At 32.5% G+C, this 19,861-nt stretch overlaps 2 protein-coding genes across 4 annotated transcripts in view; one reads left to right on the forward strand and one right to left on the reverse strand.

Annotated features, from left to right (window-relative positions):
- Positions 1-6,256, reverse strand: part of LOC133175006 (F-BAR domain only protein 2-like) — a 28,020-nt gene extending 21,764 nt beyond the window's left edge. The window contains exons 1-11 of one of the 2 annotated variants that reach the window (XM_061310101.1): positions 6,187-6,256; positions 5,386-5,477; positions 3,762-3,836; positions 2,922-3,063; positions 2,132-2,203; positions 1,397-1,477; positions 1,279-1,303; positions 1,049-1,128; positions 784-882; positions 584-680; positions 268-375 (exon numbers count right to left, since the gene is read on the reverse strand). In XM_061310101.1, the coding sequence (XP_061166085.1) occupies positions 268-375; positions 584-680; positions 784-882; positions 1,049-1,128; positions 1,279-1,303; positions 1,397-1,477; positions 2,132-2,203; positions 2,922-3,063; positions 3,762-3,836; positions 5,386-5,477; positions 6,187-6,213 (898 nt within the window). In that variant the 5' untranslated portion in view covers positions 6,214-6,256. The remainder of the gene's footprint in view (positions 1-267; positions 376-583; positions 681-783; positions 883-1,048; positions 1,129-1,278; positions 1,304-1,396; positions 1,478-2,131; positions 2,204-2,921; positions 3,064-3,761; positions 3,837-5,385; positions 5,478-6,186) is intronic. The other variant, XM_061310102.1, reaches the window with a different exon arrangement.
- Positions 6,257-6,411: 155 nt separating this feature from the next.
- The window catches only part of LOC133175005 (solute carrier family 4 member 11-like), a 30,918-nt gene continuing 17,468 nt past the window's right edge, over positions 6,412-19,861 (forward strand). Inside the window, exons 1-3 of one of the 2 annotated variants that reach the window (XM_061310100.1) lie at positions 6,412-6,468; positions 7,269-7,354; positions 18,249-18,415. In XM_061310100.1, the coding sequence (XP_061166084.1) occupies positions 18,253-18,415 (163 nt within the window). In that variant the 5' untranslated portion in view covers positions 6,412-6,468; positions 7,269-7,354; positions 18,249-18,252. Of the gene's footprint in view, positions 6,469-7,268; positions 7,355-16,041; positions 16,194-18,248; positions 18,416-19,861 lie in introns of those variants that run through there. The other variant, XM_061310099.1, reaches the window with a different exon arrangement.

Raw genomic sequence — 19,861 nt, forward strand, 5'->3', positions numbered from 1 at the left:
ATAAAACATCCACACAAAACAGTACAACACAAACTGAAAAAAGATACTGTCAATCAGGAAAAATCTCCATCAGTGATAAATCTATCAAATGGTCGCACAGGAAGCAAACTGATAAATAACTACTTCCCTGAACTAATCTATAACCGCTAAATTTATGTCAAATTCTTCACAAATTTGCCTCTTTTATTTGCTGTGTGCTTATTTGTGTTGAACAATTTTGTGAACTACAAAAGATGGCCCACACCAATACATGACATGACAGCTTACCTTGGCGAGATTTCTCCGATATGCTATCCCGTTTATCGTTAGGGTCGGGAGACATAGGACGAGCTGGAGGCAGGCTGGAAAAATTGGGCTCTACAAACTCTAAAGGTCCTGTTTTACAAGTATAGAAATATACAGATATATAAAATATCTCAGGAATTATTGTATAAGATCTTACACTAGCCAAAGGCAAAACAGGAAATCTGATATAATATTCTTTTGAATTTTCAATGACTCAGTCTTACAGAATTGTACAAGTAATATCATAATACCTTAAGAATTTGAGACAAATACTTTAGAGAAAATTTTAGATGTTAACCTGGTTTTTCTTCTCCTGTTTTCTTAGAATTGATGAAAATTTCTAAGAGTTTAAGAACAGTCAATTCATCACAACTTTGACGAAATTCTTCATGTACCTGTGAAACAGACACAGACAATCTTATAGTAATGCATATTTAGCCCTTGTTTTTACAAAAAAAAAATGAGAATGGTTCAGTCTGTTTCCATTAAGTTGCGTACCTGACCCAGCATCACATGTTCATTCTGCCAAGCTTTAGCAAAAGAATCTACAAAGTCCTTCATCTGACAAATGTGTTCCTCCTCCAGCTCCTGAAATCTCTGTAAAAACACAGGTAAAAAGTATTACAGGTGAATAAAAAACACAGGTAAGTAAATATCAGAGCATGGCATGGTGTTTTTCAACCTGACATTTATTTTTCTTAAAATAAGATATCCCATACCAAATATCAATTGATATGAGTCAACTATTTTATTTCATATTTACCTTACAGGAATCCATCATTTTTGTCTCAAATTCATTTCTGACATTTGCATATTTCTCAACCAGGGATCTGTAATCTTCACCTTTCAGTAGAATGTACAGAATAAGAAATAGGGAACAGAGAGAATTATTTTGTGATTCATACTTAGCTATTTAATTAAAATATGATACTTTCTATACTACAATCTACCATCTTATTCACTGACAACTGAATGAAGACAAGCTCTACTTACTGGCTTTCTTGTATTTTGTCTCTGCCTTAAAATTAAACAAAAAAGTCATATAAATCATGTAACATTCCAAATATTTAACTTAACTGTACAAGTACAATGGGATCCACCGTATAAATACCTTCTCAATGTCTTTTTGAGATGAACCATCTCTTTTTAATCTCTCCAACTCTAAACATCTTGTGTGATATATTTCCTTTGCCTAAAATAAAAAAAAGAGTCTTCTTATTGTAAGTAAAAAACTATACATACATGTAAATAAATATACTAAAAAACAAAAACAAAAAAAAAAACCTCTACTTTAAAAAAAAAAAAAAAACTCTTCATATTTCTATGCTGAAATAAATACATGTAAAAAAATTCTTTTTCATTCTAAAATGTAACTAATCATGAAAGCAAAACTTTCTACCTTTTGAATTAACAGAAGTTTATTTTTCATTATTTTGATATAACTAATTATTGTGGTTTGATTCTAAATATCTTCATAAAAGAACCATTGCCTTCAAAGTGTGACACCTGAAGGCAGAAAATAAACATGACATTTAAGTGCCAGATTACTAAGAAGGTAAAATATTTGAATTCTTTGCAACAGTAGTAGAAGTACTACCAGGACCAAATTAAGTTAGAAACAATCTTCGCTTCTAGTACAAAACCTTCATTTCTCAGACATTGTTTTTTATTAAACATAATTATGCATATAAAGACATAATCATTCATCCATATTACGAAAGGCCATCTGTATTTAAATACAAAGATACGAGACAGTGTGTACCTTATGAAGAGCTAAGAAGACATAATCATCAACAATAAGAAAGGCCATCTCTATTTAAATACACAGATGTGAGACAGTGCATACCTTATGAAGAGCAGCTGTTGTGTGTTGAATGTTGTTCACTGTTTCTAGTGTACTCGCCTCACGTTCCTTCACCTGAATAGGAGAACATTTTGAATTTCGAGCATTCAAATAAATCTTATGTGTCAGTCCAAAAATTAACTTATTTATTGACCATTTGGAATGAGTCAACATATGTCAATCTGTTTTTACAAATGACAATACATGTAACAGAAAAAAAATACTTTCAATATCAAGAAGATTCTCTTTAATTTGAACACACATATACAGAGAGATATTTTATATTACAGTCTCACTGCTTTATTCTCTTTAATTTGAACACACATATACAGAGAGATATTTTATATTACAGTCTCACCGCTTTATTCTCTTTAATTTGAACACACATATACAGAGAGATATTTTATATTACAGTCTCACCACTTTATTCTCTTTAATTTGAACACACATACAGAGAGAAATTTTATATTACAGTCTCACCGCTTTATTCTCTTTAATTTGAACACATATACAGGGAGATATTTTGTATTATTATACTTTCATGTAAATTAGTTGAATCTGATTCATCAAGAAACAGAATTTATGCGTGCAAAGATCCCTGTAATATGTATTTGTATAACAAATTCAGTATAATATAATAAATACTGCATGTAGTTGAATGTAACATTGAAATTTTCTATCCTCGGAAACCCTTGTCAACCTCGGCTGCGCCTCGGTTGACGATGGTTTTCTTGGGGTGAAAAATTTTCAATGTTGCACAACTATATGCAATATTTACATATTACAGTCTCACCGCTTTATTCTTTTTAACTTGTTCCTCACTATACCGAGCCACATCCTTCATTAGATCTGTCAGAGAGTGTACCAGTTGTGTGTGAAGAGTGGAAATCTTTTCTGCTAGGGTCTTTAATACGTTCCAGAATGGGGCAAATGTGCTGTAAAATATATAACACATAACAGTCAGTGCTGTAAAATATAGAAAAACATTACAGTCATGGCTGTAAAATATAAAACACATTACAGTCAGTGCTGTAAAATATAGAACACATTACAGTCATGGCTGTAAAATATAAAACACATTACAGTCAGTGCTGTAAAATATAGAACACATTACAGTCAGTGCTGTAAAATGAAGAACTCATTACAGTCAGTGCTGTAAAATATAGAACACATTACAGTCAGTGCTGTCAAATATAAAACATTACAGTCAGTGCTGTAAAATATAGAACACATTACAGTCAGTGGCAGAAATTAACATCCTGTTTCTCATACAGTTCCCACAATTAGGAATGATCATGAACTGATGGCATCATATATGACTCCAAGGCACTTCAATTCAATCATACAGAATGTAAGTTATATAATGTAATGCATATGTTTTCCCCAATACTAAATAAAAGCACTGAACTCTTCACATTTCATCTTTCAATCTTACAAGATAACCCTTCCTTCACTACTTAAGATGTATACACAAGACCAGTAACCTAGCAAAACAATTCATAAATGAAAATTTCTTTCATGCATTTTAAACTTTTTACATTGAATACATACAGAAATTTACACCTGGATTGCTAACCAATCAAATCTTGTATTTCAAGTTAGATTGGAAATAATGACTTGTCCTCCCACTTACCCTCCATGTGTATTGTTTGATACAGACTTGGCCAATTTGTTTAGAAGCTTGCTATAGGTCTCTTCTACTGTACAACTACAAATCAATATTAAGTATTAGAAGAAGATTCAAAACAGAGAATCACTGTTACATTACTCAGTATAATATTTGAAAGGGAAGTTGGAACAATCATTTTCTTGCCTTTTGGTCACACTTAGTGAACTTGAGTATTAGCCAGAAAAATTATAAATTACACTGTACTTGAAATGAGTAGCAAAAAAGTAAAATTCATTACTTCAAATTTCTATTAAAATGCATTTCATTTTCTTTTTAAAATTTTTCTTTATCAGTTTTTAATGAATGTAAAAAGCAGAGTTCCAAGAGAATTTACTAAAGTTATTTCCCTTTGCGGGTTCAATCTGGGGTCACTTGGCGTAACCTCTGTTTTGTCTGTATTATATTCAATTCAATTAGTTTATTTACCAATTAAAGGCCCTAATGGGGCAAAAAGTAAGTACATTGTAAATTATTATTTATATATAGTTATATACATGTAATACAATATACATACACACAAGAGAGAAAGAGTTGAATGATTGATAGGAGCACCTATCAATTTAACCGAAATTTTCAGTAAATAAAAAAATATGTAATACCTATAATAGGTATGCGAACTCCTGTGATAGGAGAAAGACATAAAAAGAAGGAATAAACCAGATAGTTTTTATACATATACATGTACATAAATTCTGCACAAATAATATCATACATCATATATATGCAAATTTACATATTTATATCATACACATATTAAAGTACATTTTTTTTTTTGCATAATTTATCATAAAACAGTTCACATGCCTCAGACTTGACTTATGGTAATGCTTTTTGTAAAAATCTTCCAAGAGAATTCAAAATATCTAATTTCTCACAGTTTAGAATCCAGAATAATTTTTGTTTATCAGGCAATTTTGTAAAATGTTTTACTTTGGATGAGATTAAGTTAAGTAAGTCTTCTCTTTCCTTTGTGAATTTGCTACAGTGAATAAGGAAATGTTCATCATCTTCAATTTGATTAAGCATACAATTTATACATATTCTTTCTGTTCTAGGTGTGTTATTATATCTGCCTAATTCTATAAAGAGTCTGTGTGTTGATACACGTAATCTACAAATTGGCTTTCTGTATTCAGGTTTTAATAAAATTAGATATTTTTCTAGTCTAAAATTGTTCTTCAGAAACAAATAAGTGACAAGTTTACCCTCTTTTAGTGTTTCATTTAAGTACTGCCAATCCATAGAGTATTTTTTTTATATCTGGGATTGTTTTAATGAAGTTACAAATTTACTCTTATTATATTACTAACTTTATGGGACAGAGTCTTACAAATTAAATCTGTATATATATGCTCATTATGTTGTCTCTGTTGCCCCATACCATGGCAATACAGAGACCATAGAAAGAAGTCTGAAAGTGTTTGAAGGTTTAAAATATTTACAGGTAAGTTATAAAGGATATAGTGAAAAAATTAACGGTATGCCGACAAAGAGAGATAGCTCTTAAGAGTGTGAAAGTTGTCTACATACCTAACATCAGCAACCTTTATCTGAGAAAATCTTTGACGTAAGCAATACACTGACTCACCTTTCCCTAAGAAAATCTATGAAATCTTTGGATGATAGTTGTCCTTGTTTCATATTATGATTCAAAACAAAAAATCCATTATTTTTCTCCCCCTGAAATGAAAAGATAATATTAATACTATATATCTTATGATAAAAGTTCATCTGGTTAAAAAAAAAAGGCTTCAATAGTCAACACGGGATATCATTATCACTGTTAATTTTGCTGTTGTTTAAAGGAAAATGAAACTTTAAACAAAAGGAAGAAGTAACATATACATAATTGACTTTCTGCTTTAGTGAAACAAGGAAAGTCAAGTTACCATTAAGAGACAATTCAATGGACTTTACACAAACCTCATACATTATCCTTCTACACACAAACAGATCTTGCTCAGTTTTATCACGATAAATATTTATTCAAACTGATTAATAAACATATGTGTTAACCTATAATTGTCAAAGCAAGATTTTCTTAGTCTTACAGTTACATGCACTTATGACACTCGCCACAGCATCAATGTCATACCCCGACTTAAAATGCGAAAAGCTTTTTACAAAGCATGGCAGTATGTTTTTGCTTTATTTCGGTTTACCATTTGTTAAGTCCAAAACAAACTGTTAAACTCCATTTTGTACATGGAGACATATGAATGAATGCTGATCATTGCCACAACACAGCTGCTACACCCCCTTCCAGCCATGCATGCTTTTCATGTAAATTATCGCGTTCGTTCACGACGATTCCATAGCACAATGTGAAAACTTGCTAAAAAATTTTTCTTTATGTTATTCATATACGTTCGCATAAAAACAAACCTACCCAAAAATGATCGGCAAACGATGTCATCTTGAAGTTTCTGTAGGTGTTACAGAAAATGGCGATTATTATGATTTGGAGCGCATGCGCACTTTCGAGTTTCGTATTCACACAAACGTTTTAATTTCAAGCATCAATCAGCAAGAAAAGTTCAACTCACGGGAGAATTTGAACAGATTTATTTTAAGTATGAAAAAAGAAACGGTACAAAAAATATCTGATCTAGTTTTATGTTGTCTGATGTTGTACACACAGTAATAACTTTGAATCGAATACATGTTCCAGGTATGCAAAATATATACAGAAAATATATCTAGATCTAGATTGAATAGAATCTATATATTCAATTTTAAAAAAAAATGTAAACTTCTCGGAACATTTTTGTAAGAGTAGAATTTAACATCAGTAGATTTAATTCATAAAAATAAATACATATTTTCTAAAATATGGATTTAACTTTTAAGAAAAAGATAATCTGTCTACAATTTGGGATTATCCACAAAAAAATTTAGACAAAGCATTGAAAAAAAAATTCGAGACTGATGATCGGAGGAAGTTGCTGACTGACCAATTCAGACTGTGAACTTCTCCCTCACATTGCAAATAATGCTTTGTTGGTCAGACACGATAGTACATTTATCTTAGATGGAGCAAAAGGAACACAATAATTACACTATGTACTGTGTCTGCTAACTTTCAGAGTCAAGTCAAATGATTTCAATTTCTTTGAAGTGAGAAAGCCCATGAAATTGCTTTACAATCTGAATTGAATATTTGACCTACCAGTAACATATATCTTTGTTTTGAGAGAAAACCTTCTATACTGTAGATTCCTAAATATTGGTGAGGAATTAATTATCGCATAATTTCGTGAGAAGCACCAGTTGCAAAATAAAATTACTCACTTTTATTTTTATGGAGCTGAAATCGATGTAAAATCTCTTGATCAACAGTCCATTCGTGAATTATTGTTCACACGATTTGACGTTAAAGAGTCATTTGTCGATAATAAGTACTAGTGAAAAATATGGAATCTACAGTACATGCATTCATATTGTATGTATAAAAATCAAATCTTCTTTTAGGCTTTTTGAGGTACATGTAGCATGCATTGATCTGAAAGAAACTTGCAACATACATCAAAACAGACCCACATCACAAGAACAGGCAGGTAAAACATTAGAACTTTCATGGTTTTTGTACTGCCCCGACAACAAATTGGAGTTAACATAAACATATCCCAGAATCAAGTCATCTTTAATGTACCCTAGCTGAGTATCATCTGAGTCAGAACTTGGACTGGAGGAGTGGAGCCTAAAACATTAAGGTTCATGAAATCTTCAAAAATCTTCTTTACTATTTGTAAGTAAAGTCACAACTAACAAGCAAACTGCTTCAGCAAGCATGCGAACATGATTATGATTAGCTAGACCTCTAAAACAATTGTGAAATTCATGTCCTTTAATTGGGTCAATGATTCAGGGTGGGGCTAAGTTGGCCATATAGAGAATTTATACATTACACCTTTAAAATTTTCTTAAGTTATGGACATCTAACAGGAAAACCTGTTTGTATGAAATCTCTTATAAAGAGCAGTTTGAAATCTCTTATAAAGAGCAGCTAGCCTTCTACCAAAATTGTGAAAATCAATTTCCCTAGGTCCAAGGGTGGCGCTAAGAATTGGTCCAAAATTGAAAACACATTACACCTTTTAAAATCACTCTTTGGTAATTAAAACACAGGACATTTTGTGGAAGGTGATTGTTTTTTAACTCTGAGCTTTAGCAGAGAAATGCTGGGCTGCTCAGATCATCACAAAAGACTGTAACAAGCTGTCTGTAAAGACTGTGAATTATAGTACAGTATTTATCTTAACATGTTAGCAAGTTTGTTGATAAATCTGAACCTTATCAGACTTACATTGAATATGTATGGTGGATAGCATATTAATACAAAAATCTATAGATTTCCTCCAACCTGGTATGTAAATTGCACATTAATTTTTTTAAAATTGTTTTTCTAGTTGTAGTTCTTAATTTTTTGATTGATAATTTTTATGCATTTTATTAACACCACTTCAGAAGTGCATGTAACCCATTTATTGACCTTGTTTCTTTGCAAACAAACAACGATTACCATGTAGTTATAATATAAAGAGATTGCCTTAATGCAAAATAACAGTATTTCTAGTGGCAGTCAAATATTTGCAGAGGATATTTAGCAATTTTGCCCCACAAATAATTGCAAAGCCATTGTCTTGATTTGATGTAAAGTCATCAATTCAAGAAAAAAAAATTGAAGTAACTGCCATAATGATATCACAATTTAAATTTAATTAATTGGCTAATACAGAATATCAACAATTCTTCAACTAATCTTCAGTGGAAATAACTGATGTAATTCTCTCTCTCTCTCTCTCTCTCTCTCTCTCTCTCTCTCTTAGCTATCCACTTTAAATAGCCTTGGGTGATTAGGGAGCTATTTACTGCATAACTATGTAAGTAAAAAGAAAAACTGTGTTTCACATGTGTGAAATTTACCCCATCTTAATCAATCCCCAGAAACAATTTCTATATTCAGCAAACTAAGTAAACTTCTTCACTTTAACTTATTTTGTGTGTAAATCAGATTTTTTGAGATGAGTTTGGAGATGCATCCAATGCAAAAGGAGAAAAGTAATAGAAGGGGTGTGATGGGAATCTGAAACACTAAATTAGATTTTCTGTATATTTTTAAATAAAAAAAAAATCATTTAAAGAGCAAACATTTGGGAATCTTGATTTACTTTTTCAAATTGATATGCAAGCTTTAATTAAATCCTTGTGACATTCAAGTCAAATCATATACTTCCACGAAGTGTGATATAAGTGAATGACGGACCACAAAATGAACAGGCTCCAGTTGATATATAGTGTTGTATACTGACATGCTTATAAGTGATTTAGAGTCACTTTTCTTCAGACTCCAGTTATAGTGCAAAGGATAATAGGTGCATGGGGCCCAGATAGGAATCCAGATTTAACATTGAAATATGTCAGCAATCTTTTAATACCTTTTCAAGTGAAGAACAGCAAACTTGCATTCCTATGCAAACTCGTTTGTTAAATTTATGAAAATAGTAACGTAAATCAAACCAGTGAGATTCCTGACTAGTATGAGTGTATAATTATGTGGTGGATTTGTGTGAGATTCATTTATAAGGTGAATTTGGTGAATACTCTTGCCCAGAAGCCTTTTGTTTATAAAAATATTTATTTAACCAACGTGTGTATTGGAAGGAAACTTAAAATACAAAGTTTTCACTTTATAATTATCCACTAAGAAAGGATAGGTGAATTTAATCATATTTAATAATTCAGTCAAAGATTTATTAAAGGCATTAAATAATCTGAAATGATAAATCATTAAATAATGTGTTAATAAAAATGCAAAAACATTGTAATGCCCAGCAGTAAAAGTTGCGTTTTAATCATATGGGAAGTTGCACTTTTTTTCTTCTTTTTTTACAGGTTAAAAAAAAACAACAAACAAAACTTAGTATTATTGTGCTTAGAGGTGAATGAGAGGTTGATAAAACAGATAGCATGTTATGATATTGTGTTCTTATTTGTATGGTAGGTTCAGAAAGAGAGTTGTATACTTATTTTCATTATACAGGATTAAAATCTGCACCCATTATGAAATGGTCTTTTATTAAAAGCTGAGTTGTCTCCCTTTAACTATATAGTTTATGTTTACATACCTATATACCTGTATGCATTCATCTCCTGCAGGTAAACTCAATCTTTACAAGGTAAGATTTACAGATGCATTTGGGGAATCCTTGTTATCTTTTTTATTTAAAGAACGAAATAGTAGATGTAATAAAATCCGCTGTTTTATATTTATTTATAATTATATTTAAGGGGAAGCAGCTTTTAAATGATTTGCTTTAAAATTTCAAGTGACCACAATAATCCAGAATTATCAATTTAACTCTGAAATGTTACTATTTTGTTTTTCATTCCATGCAAGCATAAATATATATATTTAGATGCTGGATTCATTTCTTTGTTACTTGAAACTGTTAGTTATTCATTGCCTTTTTACTTGTAATATTATTTTAAGCTGATTTGTAAAGTAATTATTATAAGTTTATTATAAATACAATAATCATATTCTAATGTTTTGTAAAATTTTTTTTTCATAACAAAGTGTCCCAAAGCTGTATCTTTAAGAAATTAGCAGTGCTGCTAAATAATGACAAATTAATAAATTCTAAATTACATACAGAAATTTGCATGAGTATGTGTATCTCAGGGTTTTATTTTGCTAGATTGAGTCAAGGCAAAAGAGAGCTTTTCTGATTGAAATTTGCTTGTCTGAATGGAGGGACCTATATTACTATATATATAGTTTATAGGTCCCTGTATGAATGTGTTCTATACTCATCTGCAAGCTTGATTTTTTTTGACAGTCTATTAAATTATCTTTGATCTGCTCCCCATTGTATAAATTGTCATTGTGACAAAAAATATAGAACAGATTTAAGGTGTAATTTTTATGAACTTTGACTTGACTGTCTACTGGGTTTATTTCCTAAGTTTTAGTCATCATGCTCCCATGATTTAATTGATTTCCTGTTTATGATCAATAAGTGACTGAACTCCAAAATTTTAAATAAAAACAAAAGATACTAGGAATTCTGGTGACAAAAAATATGGAAGAGATTTAAGGTGTAATTTTTATTATGAACTGTCTGTGGTTCTATTCCGAAGTTTTAGTTGCCAATCCTCCCAGGATTGTTCCTGTTTATGATCAATAAGTGACTGAACTCCAAAATTTTATATAAAAACAAAAGATAGGAAATCTGGTGATATTCAGGTGAACATTTTGATCCGTGTATCCACGCTTTGTTTAGTGAATACATTTGATCACAGAATTTATCTGAAAAAGGTCATCAGATCTGTGTGTTTGTCTTATTAATGATAAATGAGGGGAAACACATAAGCTTAGTCTATTCTCCAATACACGGTCAATTCAAATTTTTAAAGTTTGGGGACTGATAACCTAGATACACCCTCACAGCTTGGTGACCAAAGCATGTGGACACGTACTGGTTAAATGTTTGGCAACCCCTGGAGGGAACAATTTAAGTTTCAAAAAAAAATTAAGACCATAAAAAAACCTGCTGTGTAATGTATTTAATATTAAGATTGATTCATTTGCTGATTTAAATATATTCAGTCACATTAGAACAAAAGCATATGAGAACCTACTAAACCACAGAAACAAATTTTGAAACATATATAAATCAATATCATCTCACATATCATGAATAACCAACACAGGTTTGTGCCTTAGCAAGGGATTGAACCCAGAACCTCTGGCATGCCAGACCAGTGCTCTACTGATTAAGCAGATTAATCCACAAGCCCAGGGTAGTATGAATTAGCCATACATCACTCACTACCAATTGTCCCAATTCAGAGAAGAAATGTGTCATCTCTTATGGAGTGTTAACACTGTGTTGAGCTATGTTTTACGGTCAATCACATTTTACCACCACAGAGACCCACCAGAGAGTACCGAAAGGGTCCTAACAAGGAAACCAAATGTAATAGGGAGAAAATATGACAGAACATACCAGAACCTAACCCCCCCCCCCCCCCCCCTTGAACTCGAGACAGATATGTTCTATCCACTGAGCTATCAACTAGATATGTTCTAGTATATATATACCCACTGAAATATCTGCTGGGGATTCAAGTGAATCCTGGTTTGTTTTGTTGCATTTTCTCCCTTCCTGAACACTTACTTGGTGTAGTAATTGTGCCAAGAAGTGACAGATGAAAGACATTATATCATCACCTGGAAGTGACAAGTAAAAAGACATTATACCATGTCCTGAAAGTGAAGGTGAAAGATACTATATCATGCCCTGGAAGTGAAGGTGAAAGACACTATACCATGCCCTGGAAGTGACAGGAGAAAGACGCTTTTCCATGTCCTAAAAGTGACAGGGGAAAGACTGTACTGGTATACCATGCCCTGAAAGTGACAGGGGGAAGACACTATACCATGCCATTGAAGTGATAGGAGAAAGACGCTATACCATGCACTGGAAGTGACAGGAGAAAGACGCTATACCATGGCTTTCTACTACCCTAGGACTATGGATTAAACCAGTTTAGCTTGATCAGTAGAGCACAGTGGACTGACAGATAGGAGAAGAAAAATATGAATTTTCAAAGTTTGATGGACAACTGACAAATTTAGAGACCAAAGTAAATGACCCTCCACTCATGTTAAGCTGGGAACAAAACATAGATCATCAGTGTTTCATGTTTTGACATCTCTTAGTTTTCATCAGTAATTTTTAAAATAAGCATTATAATAAAGCATTGGCTCCATGCATTGATAAGATTACATGTAAAACAGGAGGGGAAAAGTGTTGACCTGGTGGGGACTGGAACTCAGGGCCTCCCACTAACCAGGCAGGTGCTGTATCACTGAGCTACCGGGCTGAATTACCCAGTCCCCATTACACCTGAAATATTCGTACGGCTATCCTTAAAAAATTATTTGTTTGGAATTACCACCTGGGGGGTTTCAGACCAAAGAAGTAGGAAGGGAATTTATTTTTTTTTTTCAAAATTGAAGGTCTATTTTACTTTGACTTTTGTAAAAGGTATCTCCAATGCATCAACCAAGAGCCCAGCTAGTTTTTGCTTAGATCTGATGCTAATTAAGTGTTTGGGTGCTACATCTGATACCAGGCCAAGAAATGAGGAGGGAGGCAATTCCAAATTAAACAAACAATAATTTTATTTTGGCCTAAAGTTGTTTACAATGCTGGCTTAAATTAACTGCCAATAATAACCATATAACCAAAGAGAGAGAGAGAAAGTCATTTTAATTTCATTGTAAAAAAATTGTTGTTTACAATTATCAGATAGATAAATTACATAAATGTTTGATCAGGATTAATACAGACCGAGATATATTTAAACAAAAATCAGGTCAACTTACATCAGTACAAATATTGACATTAGCATATATTCTTTGCTGATCTTTCTTTAGTAAATTAAGTCACAATATTTTTTTTATCCAAAAATCAGGTCAACTTACATTATTAAGTACAAATATCAACATTTATTCATTACTGATCATTCTTTAGTTAAAGTCAGAATATATTTTTAAATAAAAGTCACTGTTTGTCCATTAGATTGACACCTTATCTTTAAAACATAATATTTAATATCTAAATTAAATTGAATATATACAGACAGATTGGGGAAGATCTCAAGATCTTTGGTGTTTAGTAAAAATTAGAAAGAACTGGTTCTCATCTGTACCAGTAAGGTATGATCATGTACAGTAGGATGTACTCATGTACCAGTAAGGTTTAGTCATGTACAGTAGGGTATACTCATGTACCAGTAAGGTTTAGTCATGTACAGTAGGGTGTACTCATGTACCAGTAAGGTTTAGTCATGTACAGTAGGGTGTACTCATGTACCAGTAAGGTATAGTCATGTACAGTAGGGTGTACTCATGTACCAGTAAGGTTTAGTCATGTACAGTAGGATGTACTCATGTACCAGTAAGGTATTGTCTTGTACAGTAGGATGTACTCATGTACCAGTAAGGTTTAGTCATGTACAGTAGGATGTACTCATGTACCAGTAAGGTATAGTCATGTACAGTAGGATGTACTCATGTACCAGTAAGGTATAGTCATGTACAGTAGGGTGTACTCATGTACCAGTAAGGTATTGTCTTGTACAGTAGGATGTACTCATGTACCAGTAAGGTATAGTCATGTACAGTAGGGTGTACTCATGTACCAGTAAGGTATTGTCTTGTACAGTAGGATGTACTCATGTACCAGTAAGGTATAGTCATGTACAGTAGGGTGTACTCATGTACCAGTAAGGTTTAGTCATGTACAGTAGGGTGTACTCATGTACCAGTAAGGTATAGTCATGTACAGTAGGGTGTACTCATGTACCAGTAAGGTTTAGTCATGTACAGTAGGGTGTACTCATGTACCAGCAAGGTTTAGTCATGTACAGTAGGGTGTACTCATGTACCAGTAAGGTTTAGTCATGTACAGTAGGGTGTACTCATGTACCAGTAAGGTTTAGTCATGTACAGTAGGGTATACTCATGTACTAGTAAGGTTTAGTCATGTACAGTAGGGTGTACTCATGTACCAGCAAGGTTTAGTCATGTACAGTAGGGTGTATCAATTGTACCAGTTAGGTATATGGTCTGTACAGTAGGGTATACTCATGTACCAGTAAAATATATGTTCTGTACAGTAGGGTGTACTCATGTACCAGTAAAGGTATAGTCATGTACAGTAAGTTATTGTCATGTACAGTCAGGAAACAGTTCAAAATGCCTAATTACAATTCATATAGTATGTTAGGTAATAATATGGTTTAATCATGTACTAGTAAAGGTATAGTCATGTACTAGTAAGGTATAGTCATGTACCAGGAAAGTATAGTCATGTACCAGTATAATGGTATAGTCATGTACCAGTAAAGTATAGTCATGTAACAGTATAATAGTAGAGTCATGTACAAGTAAAGTATAGTCATGTACCAGTAAAGTATAGTCAAGTTCCAGTAAAGGTATAGTCATGTACAAGTAAAGTATAGTCATGTACCAGTAAAGTATAGTCATGTACCAGTAAGATATATTCATGTACCAGTAAGGTATAGTCATGTACCAGTAAGGTATAGTCATGTACCAGGAAAGTATAGTCATTTACCAGTATAATGGGAGAGTCATGTACATGTACCAGTAAAGTATAGACATGTACCAGTAAAGTTTAGGCATGTACCAGTAAGGTATTATAAATAGTCATGTACCAGTAAATTATAGGCATGTACCAGTGAAGTATAGTCATGTAGCAGTATAATGGTAGAGTCATGTACAAGTAAAGTATAGTCATGTATACCAGTAAAGGTATAGTCATGTACCAGTAAAGTATAGTCATGTACCAGTAAAGTATAGGCATGTAGCAGTAAAGTATAATCATGTACCAGTAAAGTATAGTCATGTAGCAGTATGGTATAGTCACGTACCAGTGAGGTATAATGCACTTGTAAGGTAAAGTCATTTCCCAGTAAGGTAATTAATGTACCAGTAAGGTATATATAGTCATGCACCAGTTAGGTATGGTTATGCACCAGCAAGGTAAAATCATGTACCAGTAAGGTATAGTCATGTTATAAATGTTGACTTGATTACTTCATCAAACATTCATCCATTCTAAGGTATAATACGTCCTATGTCTCCTCATAAGGCTTTCTGTGGGGGTACTAGATCCTTTGAAGTCTGGCCACTTCTAACAAATTAAAGCACTCTGGACTACTAAACCTGTGGCCATTACAATGCAGCTATTATCATGTTGCCAACATTAGTACCTTGAGGTCTCTATAAAATTGTATCAAAATGAATGCATTTATTTTTGTTTTTTGAAACTGCATGAACAATTTTATTTAAGATAAAGATGATTTTCTTGTGAGCAAGTGGTATTTAGTAACCAGTCACCCACAATACAATGGCAAATGTCTGATTCTAACTGCTAATTTAAGTCCCTGCTTGTCACTGTGACAAATAGGGCAACAATATATAAATATAGTAGTGGCAGCAACTTAATCCGTTATAGTAAGTACAGACTTATGCTTGTAAAGCAATGTTGGCACTTGATGCTACGGTCCTTAGCCCAGACAAAGTTATGTTGAAATACATTTTGCTCAAGATAACAGTTCAGCAAACAGGAGGAATCTTGAACACATCAACATACATATGTAGTAACGTCGCAGGGAGTCCGATTAACAGACCCTGTTACATCAGGACTTATCTACGACCTGCTCAGTATTCACACTCTGATTGTTGACATTATGTAACAGGACAGCATAACATTATTTTCTGGATTACATGATGCCTTTGCAAAGGGTGAAAATGAAATCCCGCTCCCAAAAGAGGGTCCGCTTTGCCATTGATCCGGAGTAGGTAAATGTTTGTCAATGATCTTCAGTAAATTTAAACCTCGATCTGAAGGAATTTTCCTTAAATATTTGTGTTGATTATTATAATTATTGAAATAAATCTTGGTAAATCATCTAGTAAGGGAATCTTTAACATGTTTAATATATAAAATAAATGTTGATTGCATATCACTGCTTTTTTTTGTATGATCATGGATAAATTGGATGGTTATTTGAATCTCAAAATGAACTGTGATCATGTATTCAAATGGAAAATGAATTGGGAGAAATTGCTTTCTGTTAAATTCTCAAGAAATGCATTTTTGTACCATTTTTGGAAATGTAAATGGCATCTAATTGAGAAATTTAGATTTTCCTGGCTTTGGACTTCATGATTTTAATATTCTTAACTCAGTCACTAAACAACTTGAAAATGTAATTTCAGATCACCTGCATACATTCGTTTTTTAAATAAAACCAATGTTCAGCATTGACTTGTTTTCAATTGATTTTATTTTTAACTGTCTTTTGGTACCTGTTTCAAATAAGTAATAGCAAAATTTAGGACAAATTCATGATTCCCCTTCCCAATATTTTACCTAAATTTTGCTATAAATCGAGGAGTAAAATGGCTTTTAACTTTGTGACTACATTGTTTTCTAATGATTTCCTATAACAAATTTAATTTTTTTTTTTAATAAAAGCAACAATTGAAAAAAAAAAGAAATAATACATGTTAGTTGATCACCAAAAATCACATTCATCTTCAATTATTTACTTTAGGTAGAACTGCTCAGTCCTACATTTTAGATAGCAGGCAGTCTTGACTTAAATAAGGATTAAGTTTTAAAGATGAAATGCTTTGATTACATGACTAATTGCCTATTGACAGCCTATACGTACAAGTATTGTCAGTGCAGTCTAAGATGAAAGCTAATTATGCTAGCTCCACCCACAGTATTGCTGATTGGCCTGGATATCAAATGTGAACCTTGTATGTATACATCATGAAACTGTGTAAAAAGTTATACTCTTATATCTAGTTTGAAAGGGGATAGTGAATTCAATTGAGTTTTAAGGATTAAGCAACATTAAGGAATTTCTTTTACATTTTAAATATAGTAAAAAATCACTAGAGGTGTAATAAAAACCAATTTAAACTCCCCCACCCACCCACCATTACTCCCCTCTTCCCTTTAAGAGAAGCTAAAACTTATGTGATTGTATTTTGGATAAAGGCACAAAATCTTTTTCTAACAAAATTTTACAAAACTATAGCTGAGATGTTGACAGACACACAGACAGATCAACATTAGTGAAAACATGCCCTTCTTCCAATTTTGATGAAAAATATGATTTTTAAAAATTTAAATCTAAACAATACTTAGAACCATGAGGCTTTGATGTATTGTCCAGGTTTCCCTGATTAAAATGTTCGTTTAATTCTGTTTCTATAGCAACCTAGATGTTTTTGTTTAATTAGTGAAACCTTAGATCCTGATAAAGAGATAAAAGACCTATGTGGTTGGAGCCCAAGGATTTGATGTCGTCATTAAAAAGTTCATCATTGAACGTTTATGAAAAAAAATGAGGAAATGGATCTTCTTTATAAGACATGGAAACTTCACAGTTGTCTATCATTTGTGAATAAATTCCTTTTTTTTCCAGGAATATATTAATTGCCTACAATTTCCTGGCATAATATAATTCATTATCACCTGCCAGTGTATAACCTTTTCCCAGAGAAAGCCACAAAAATGAAGCAAAAAATATATATATGCTGTATGCCTAAACTCAGTAGTGGGAGTTTGAGAAGGAGTTAAATCTATATTCAATAGAAAATGGGTTAAAACAGTTATTGGAATTCTGGCTTGGATATGGACAGGCTGTATATAAGTCAGATTCCTGTATTGTCATGATTGGGGACTGTATACCACGGAGGTGATTAGTAGGAATGAAATCTTAATTCTGTCCGTTGTTGGACTCGCTTCTCTACATGACTGACAGATGTCAATACTTCTCCTAATATCTCTGTATCAACTGCAGTGATTTCCTTAATATTTAGTTTTTTTGCAGTGATATGAGTGACAATGAAACTTCTGGAGGGGACCCTGCGTGGCACCGTGGTGATCATGAGGTGGTGCCGGTCAGTCCAGAAGAGGTCCAGTTACTGGAGGTACCCAATGGAAGCCACACTGGATCAGGTGTGTCTGGAAACAACAGTGGTCTGATAAAGAAGGATGGTATGTCATACATCATTGTTGTAAATATCATGATGTTATAATTAAAATGTCTTAATTAATTTGTTAAAAATTGATAATAAAATGAATGAAGCATTTTTATCATCTGTAGTAATGTATACATATATAGCTATAAGTAGACATCATATATATACATCTTCTTTGGTGGTTCATTTTGTATTTTTCCTTGAATTTTTAGTGAATGATTAAGTGCAGATTATTTATCTCATGCTAAACACATTATTATGAATTGCATGCATAACAGTACTATAAGCAGGTCAGATCTTGGTACAGCTTCTAAATCTCTGACAGTGGTCAGATCTTGGTACAGCTTCTAAATCTCTGACAGTGGCCCAGCGGCCTTATATCTGCATGCATTTAGTCAGAGTTCATTTGACTTTAAGTCTGTCTAAGGATTTAATGCTCATGCAGTTCATTTATTCAAAAGAATTTTTTTCTAAAATTTTCCGAGAAGAAATGTCATGTTTATTGGGGTGGTTTTTAAAGTAATTACTATAAAGTAACCTCCAGTCAAGGTCAAGGTTTATAGAAAAGATAATTTCTGTCATTAATTAAGAATTAAATGTCAGTCTCAAAATTTATTGACATTTAGTCTAATGTCTACACAAAAATCCTTTCTTCAAGGTCATGCTTTAAGTAATTGACAGAAATGGTGAATTTTGATAAAAACATCAGTTATAGGTGTTACTTGGTCAGAAAGCTACATGTAGCAAGAAGTCTAAGGTACTAATTTGGGACTAAGAGATCCTTTTTTCCACATGCTGGATTTTTATTGGGATAACAAAATTAATTAAACAAAAGCAATGTTAATGTCTACATTATGCGATATTGATTCAGTATATTATAAAGACGGCATGTTACATCCAGTGATCTATACATCCCCCTTAATCTACTCAGACAAGGAGGCTGTACTTAAAGCTGCTCACGCAGTGAGTGGTAAAGGATCTCTCTATTGTTAATTATATTGTTCATCAATGTCAATGACTACTGCTTGTCTTTCTTGAAGATAATAAATAAATGAGCTGTACATTGATTGGTGAAGCAAATTTAACACATCAATATTCTAGACTTTTGCACAAGGGTTATAAATATACAATATGTACATCAATTATTGCCTTTTTACTATTAATCATGAGGTCAGTGGGATATATAACATATAGCTCAACATGATAGGGACAATATTTCTCCTATTTTTGGAAGGGGGGGGGCTGCTGAATTATCATATCTAGCACGTAGACTTTCTTAACAGCTAAATGAATGATATTTGATTATCTAGGAGGGACTAGATCAGGGCTAAAATATAGGCTATATATATGCCTGCTGTCCCATCCCATTCACTTTTATGAATAAAATATTACTTAAATTAAGTTAGATAAGGAAAACAGCAGTAAAATTCACGTTTTGCTTTATGTTCCATTTGTTTCCTTC

Source organism: Saccostrea echinata, unplaced genomic scaffold, assembly GCF_033153115.1.
Source record: "Saccostrea echinata isolate AGI-Se365-2 ecotype Australia unplaced genomic scaffold, CSIRO_AGI_Sech_v1 ptg000060l, whole genome shotgun sequence".
NCBI classification, from domain to species: Eukaryota; Metazoa; Mollusca; class Bivalvia; order Ostreida; family Ostreidae; genus Saccostrea; species Saccostrea echinata.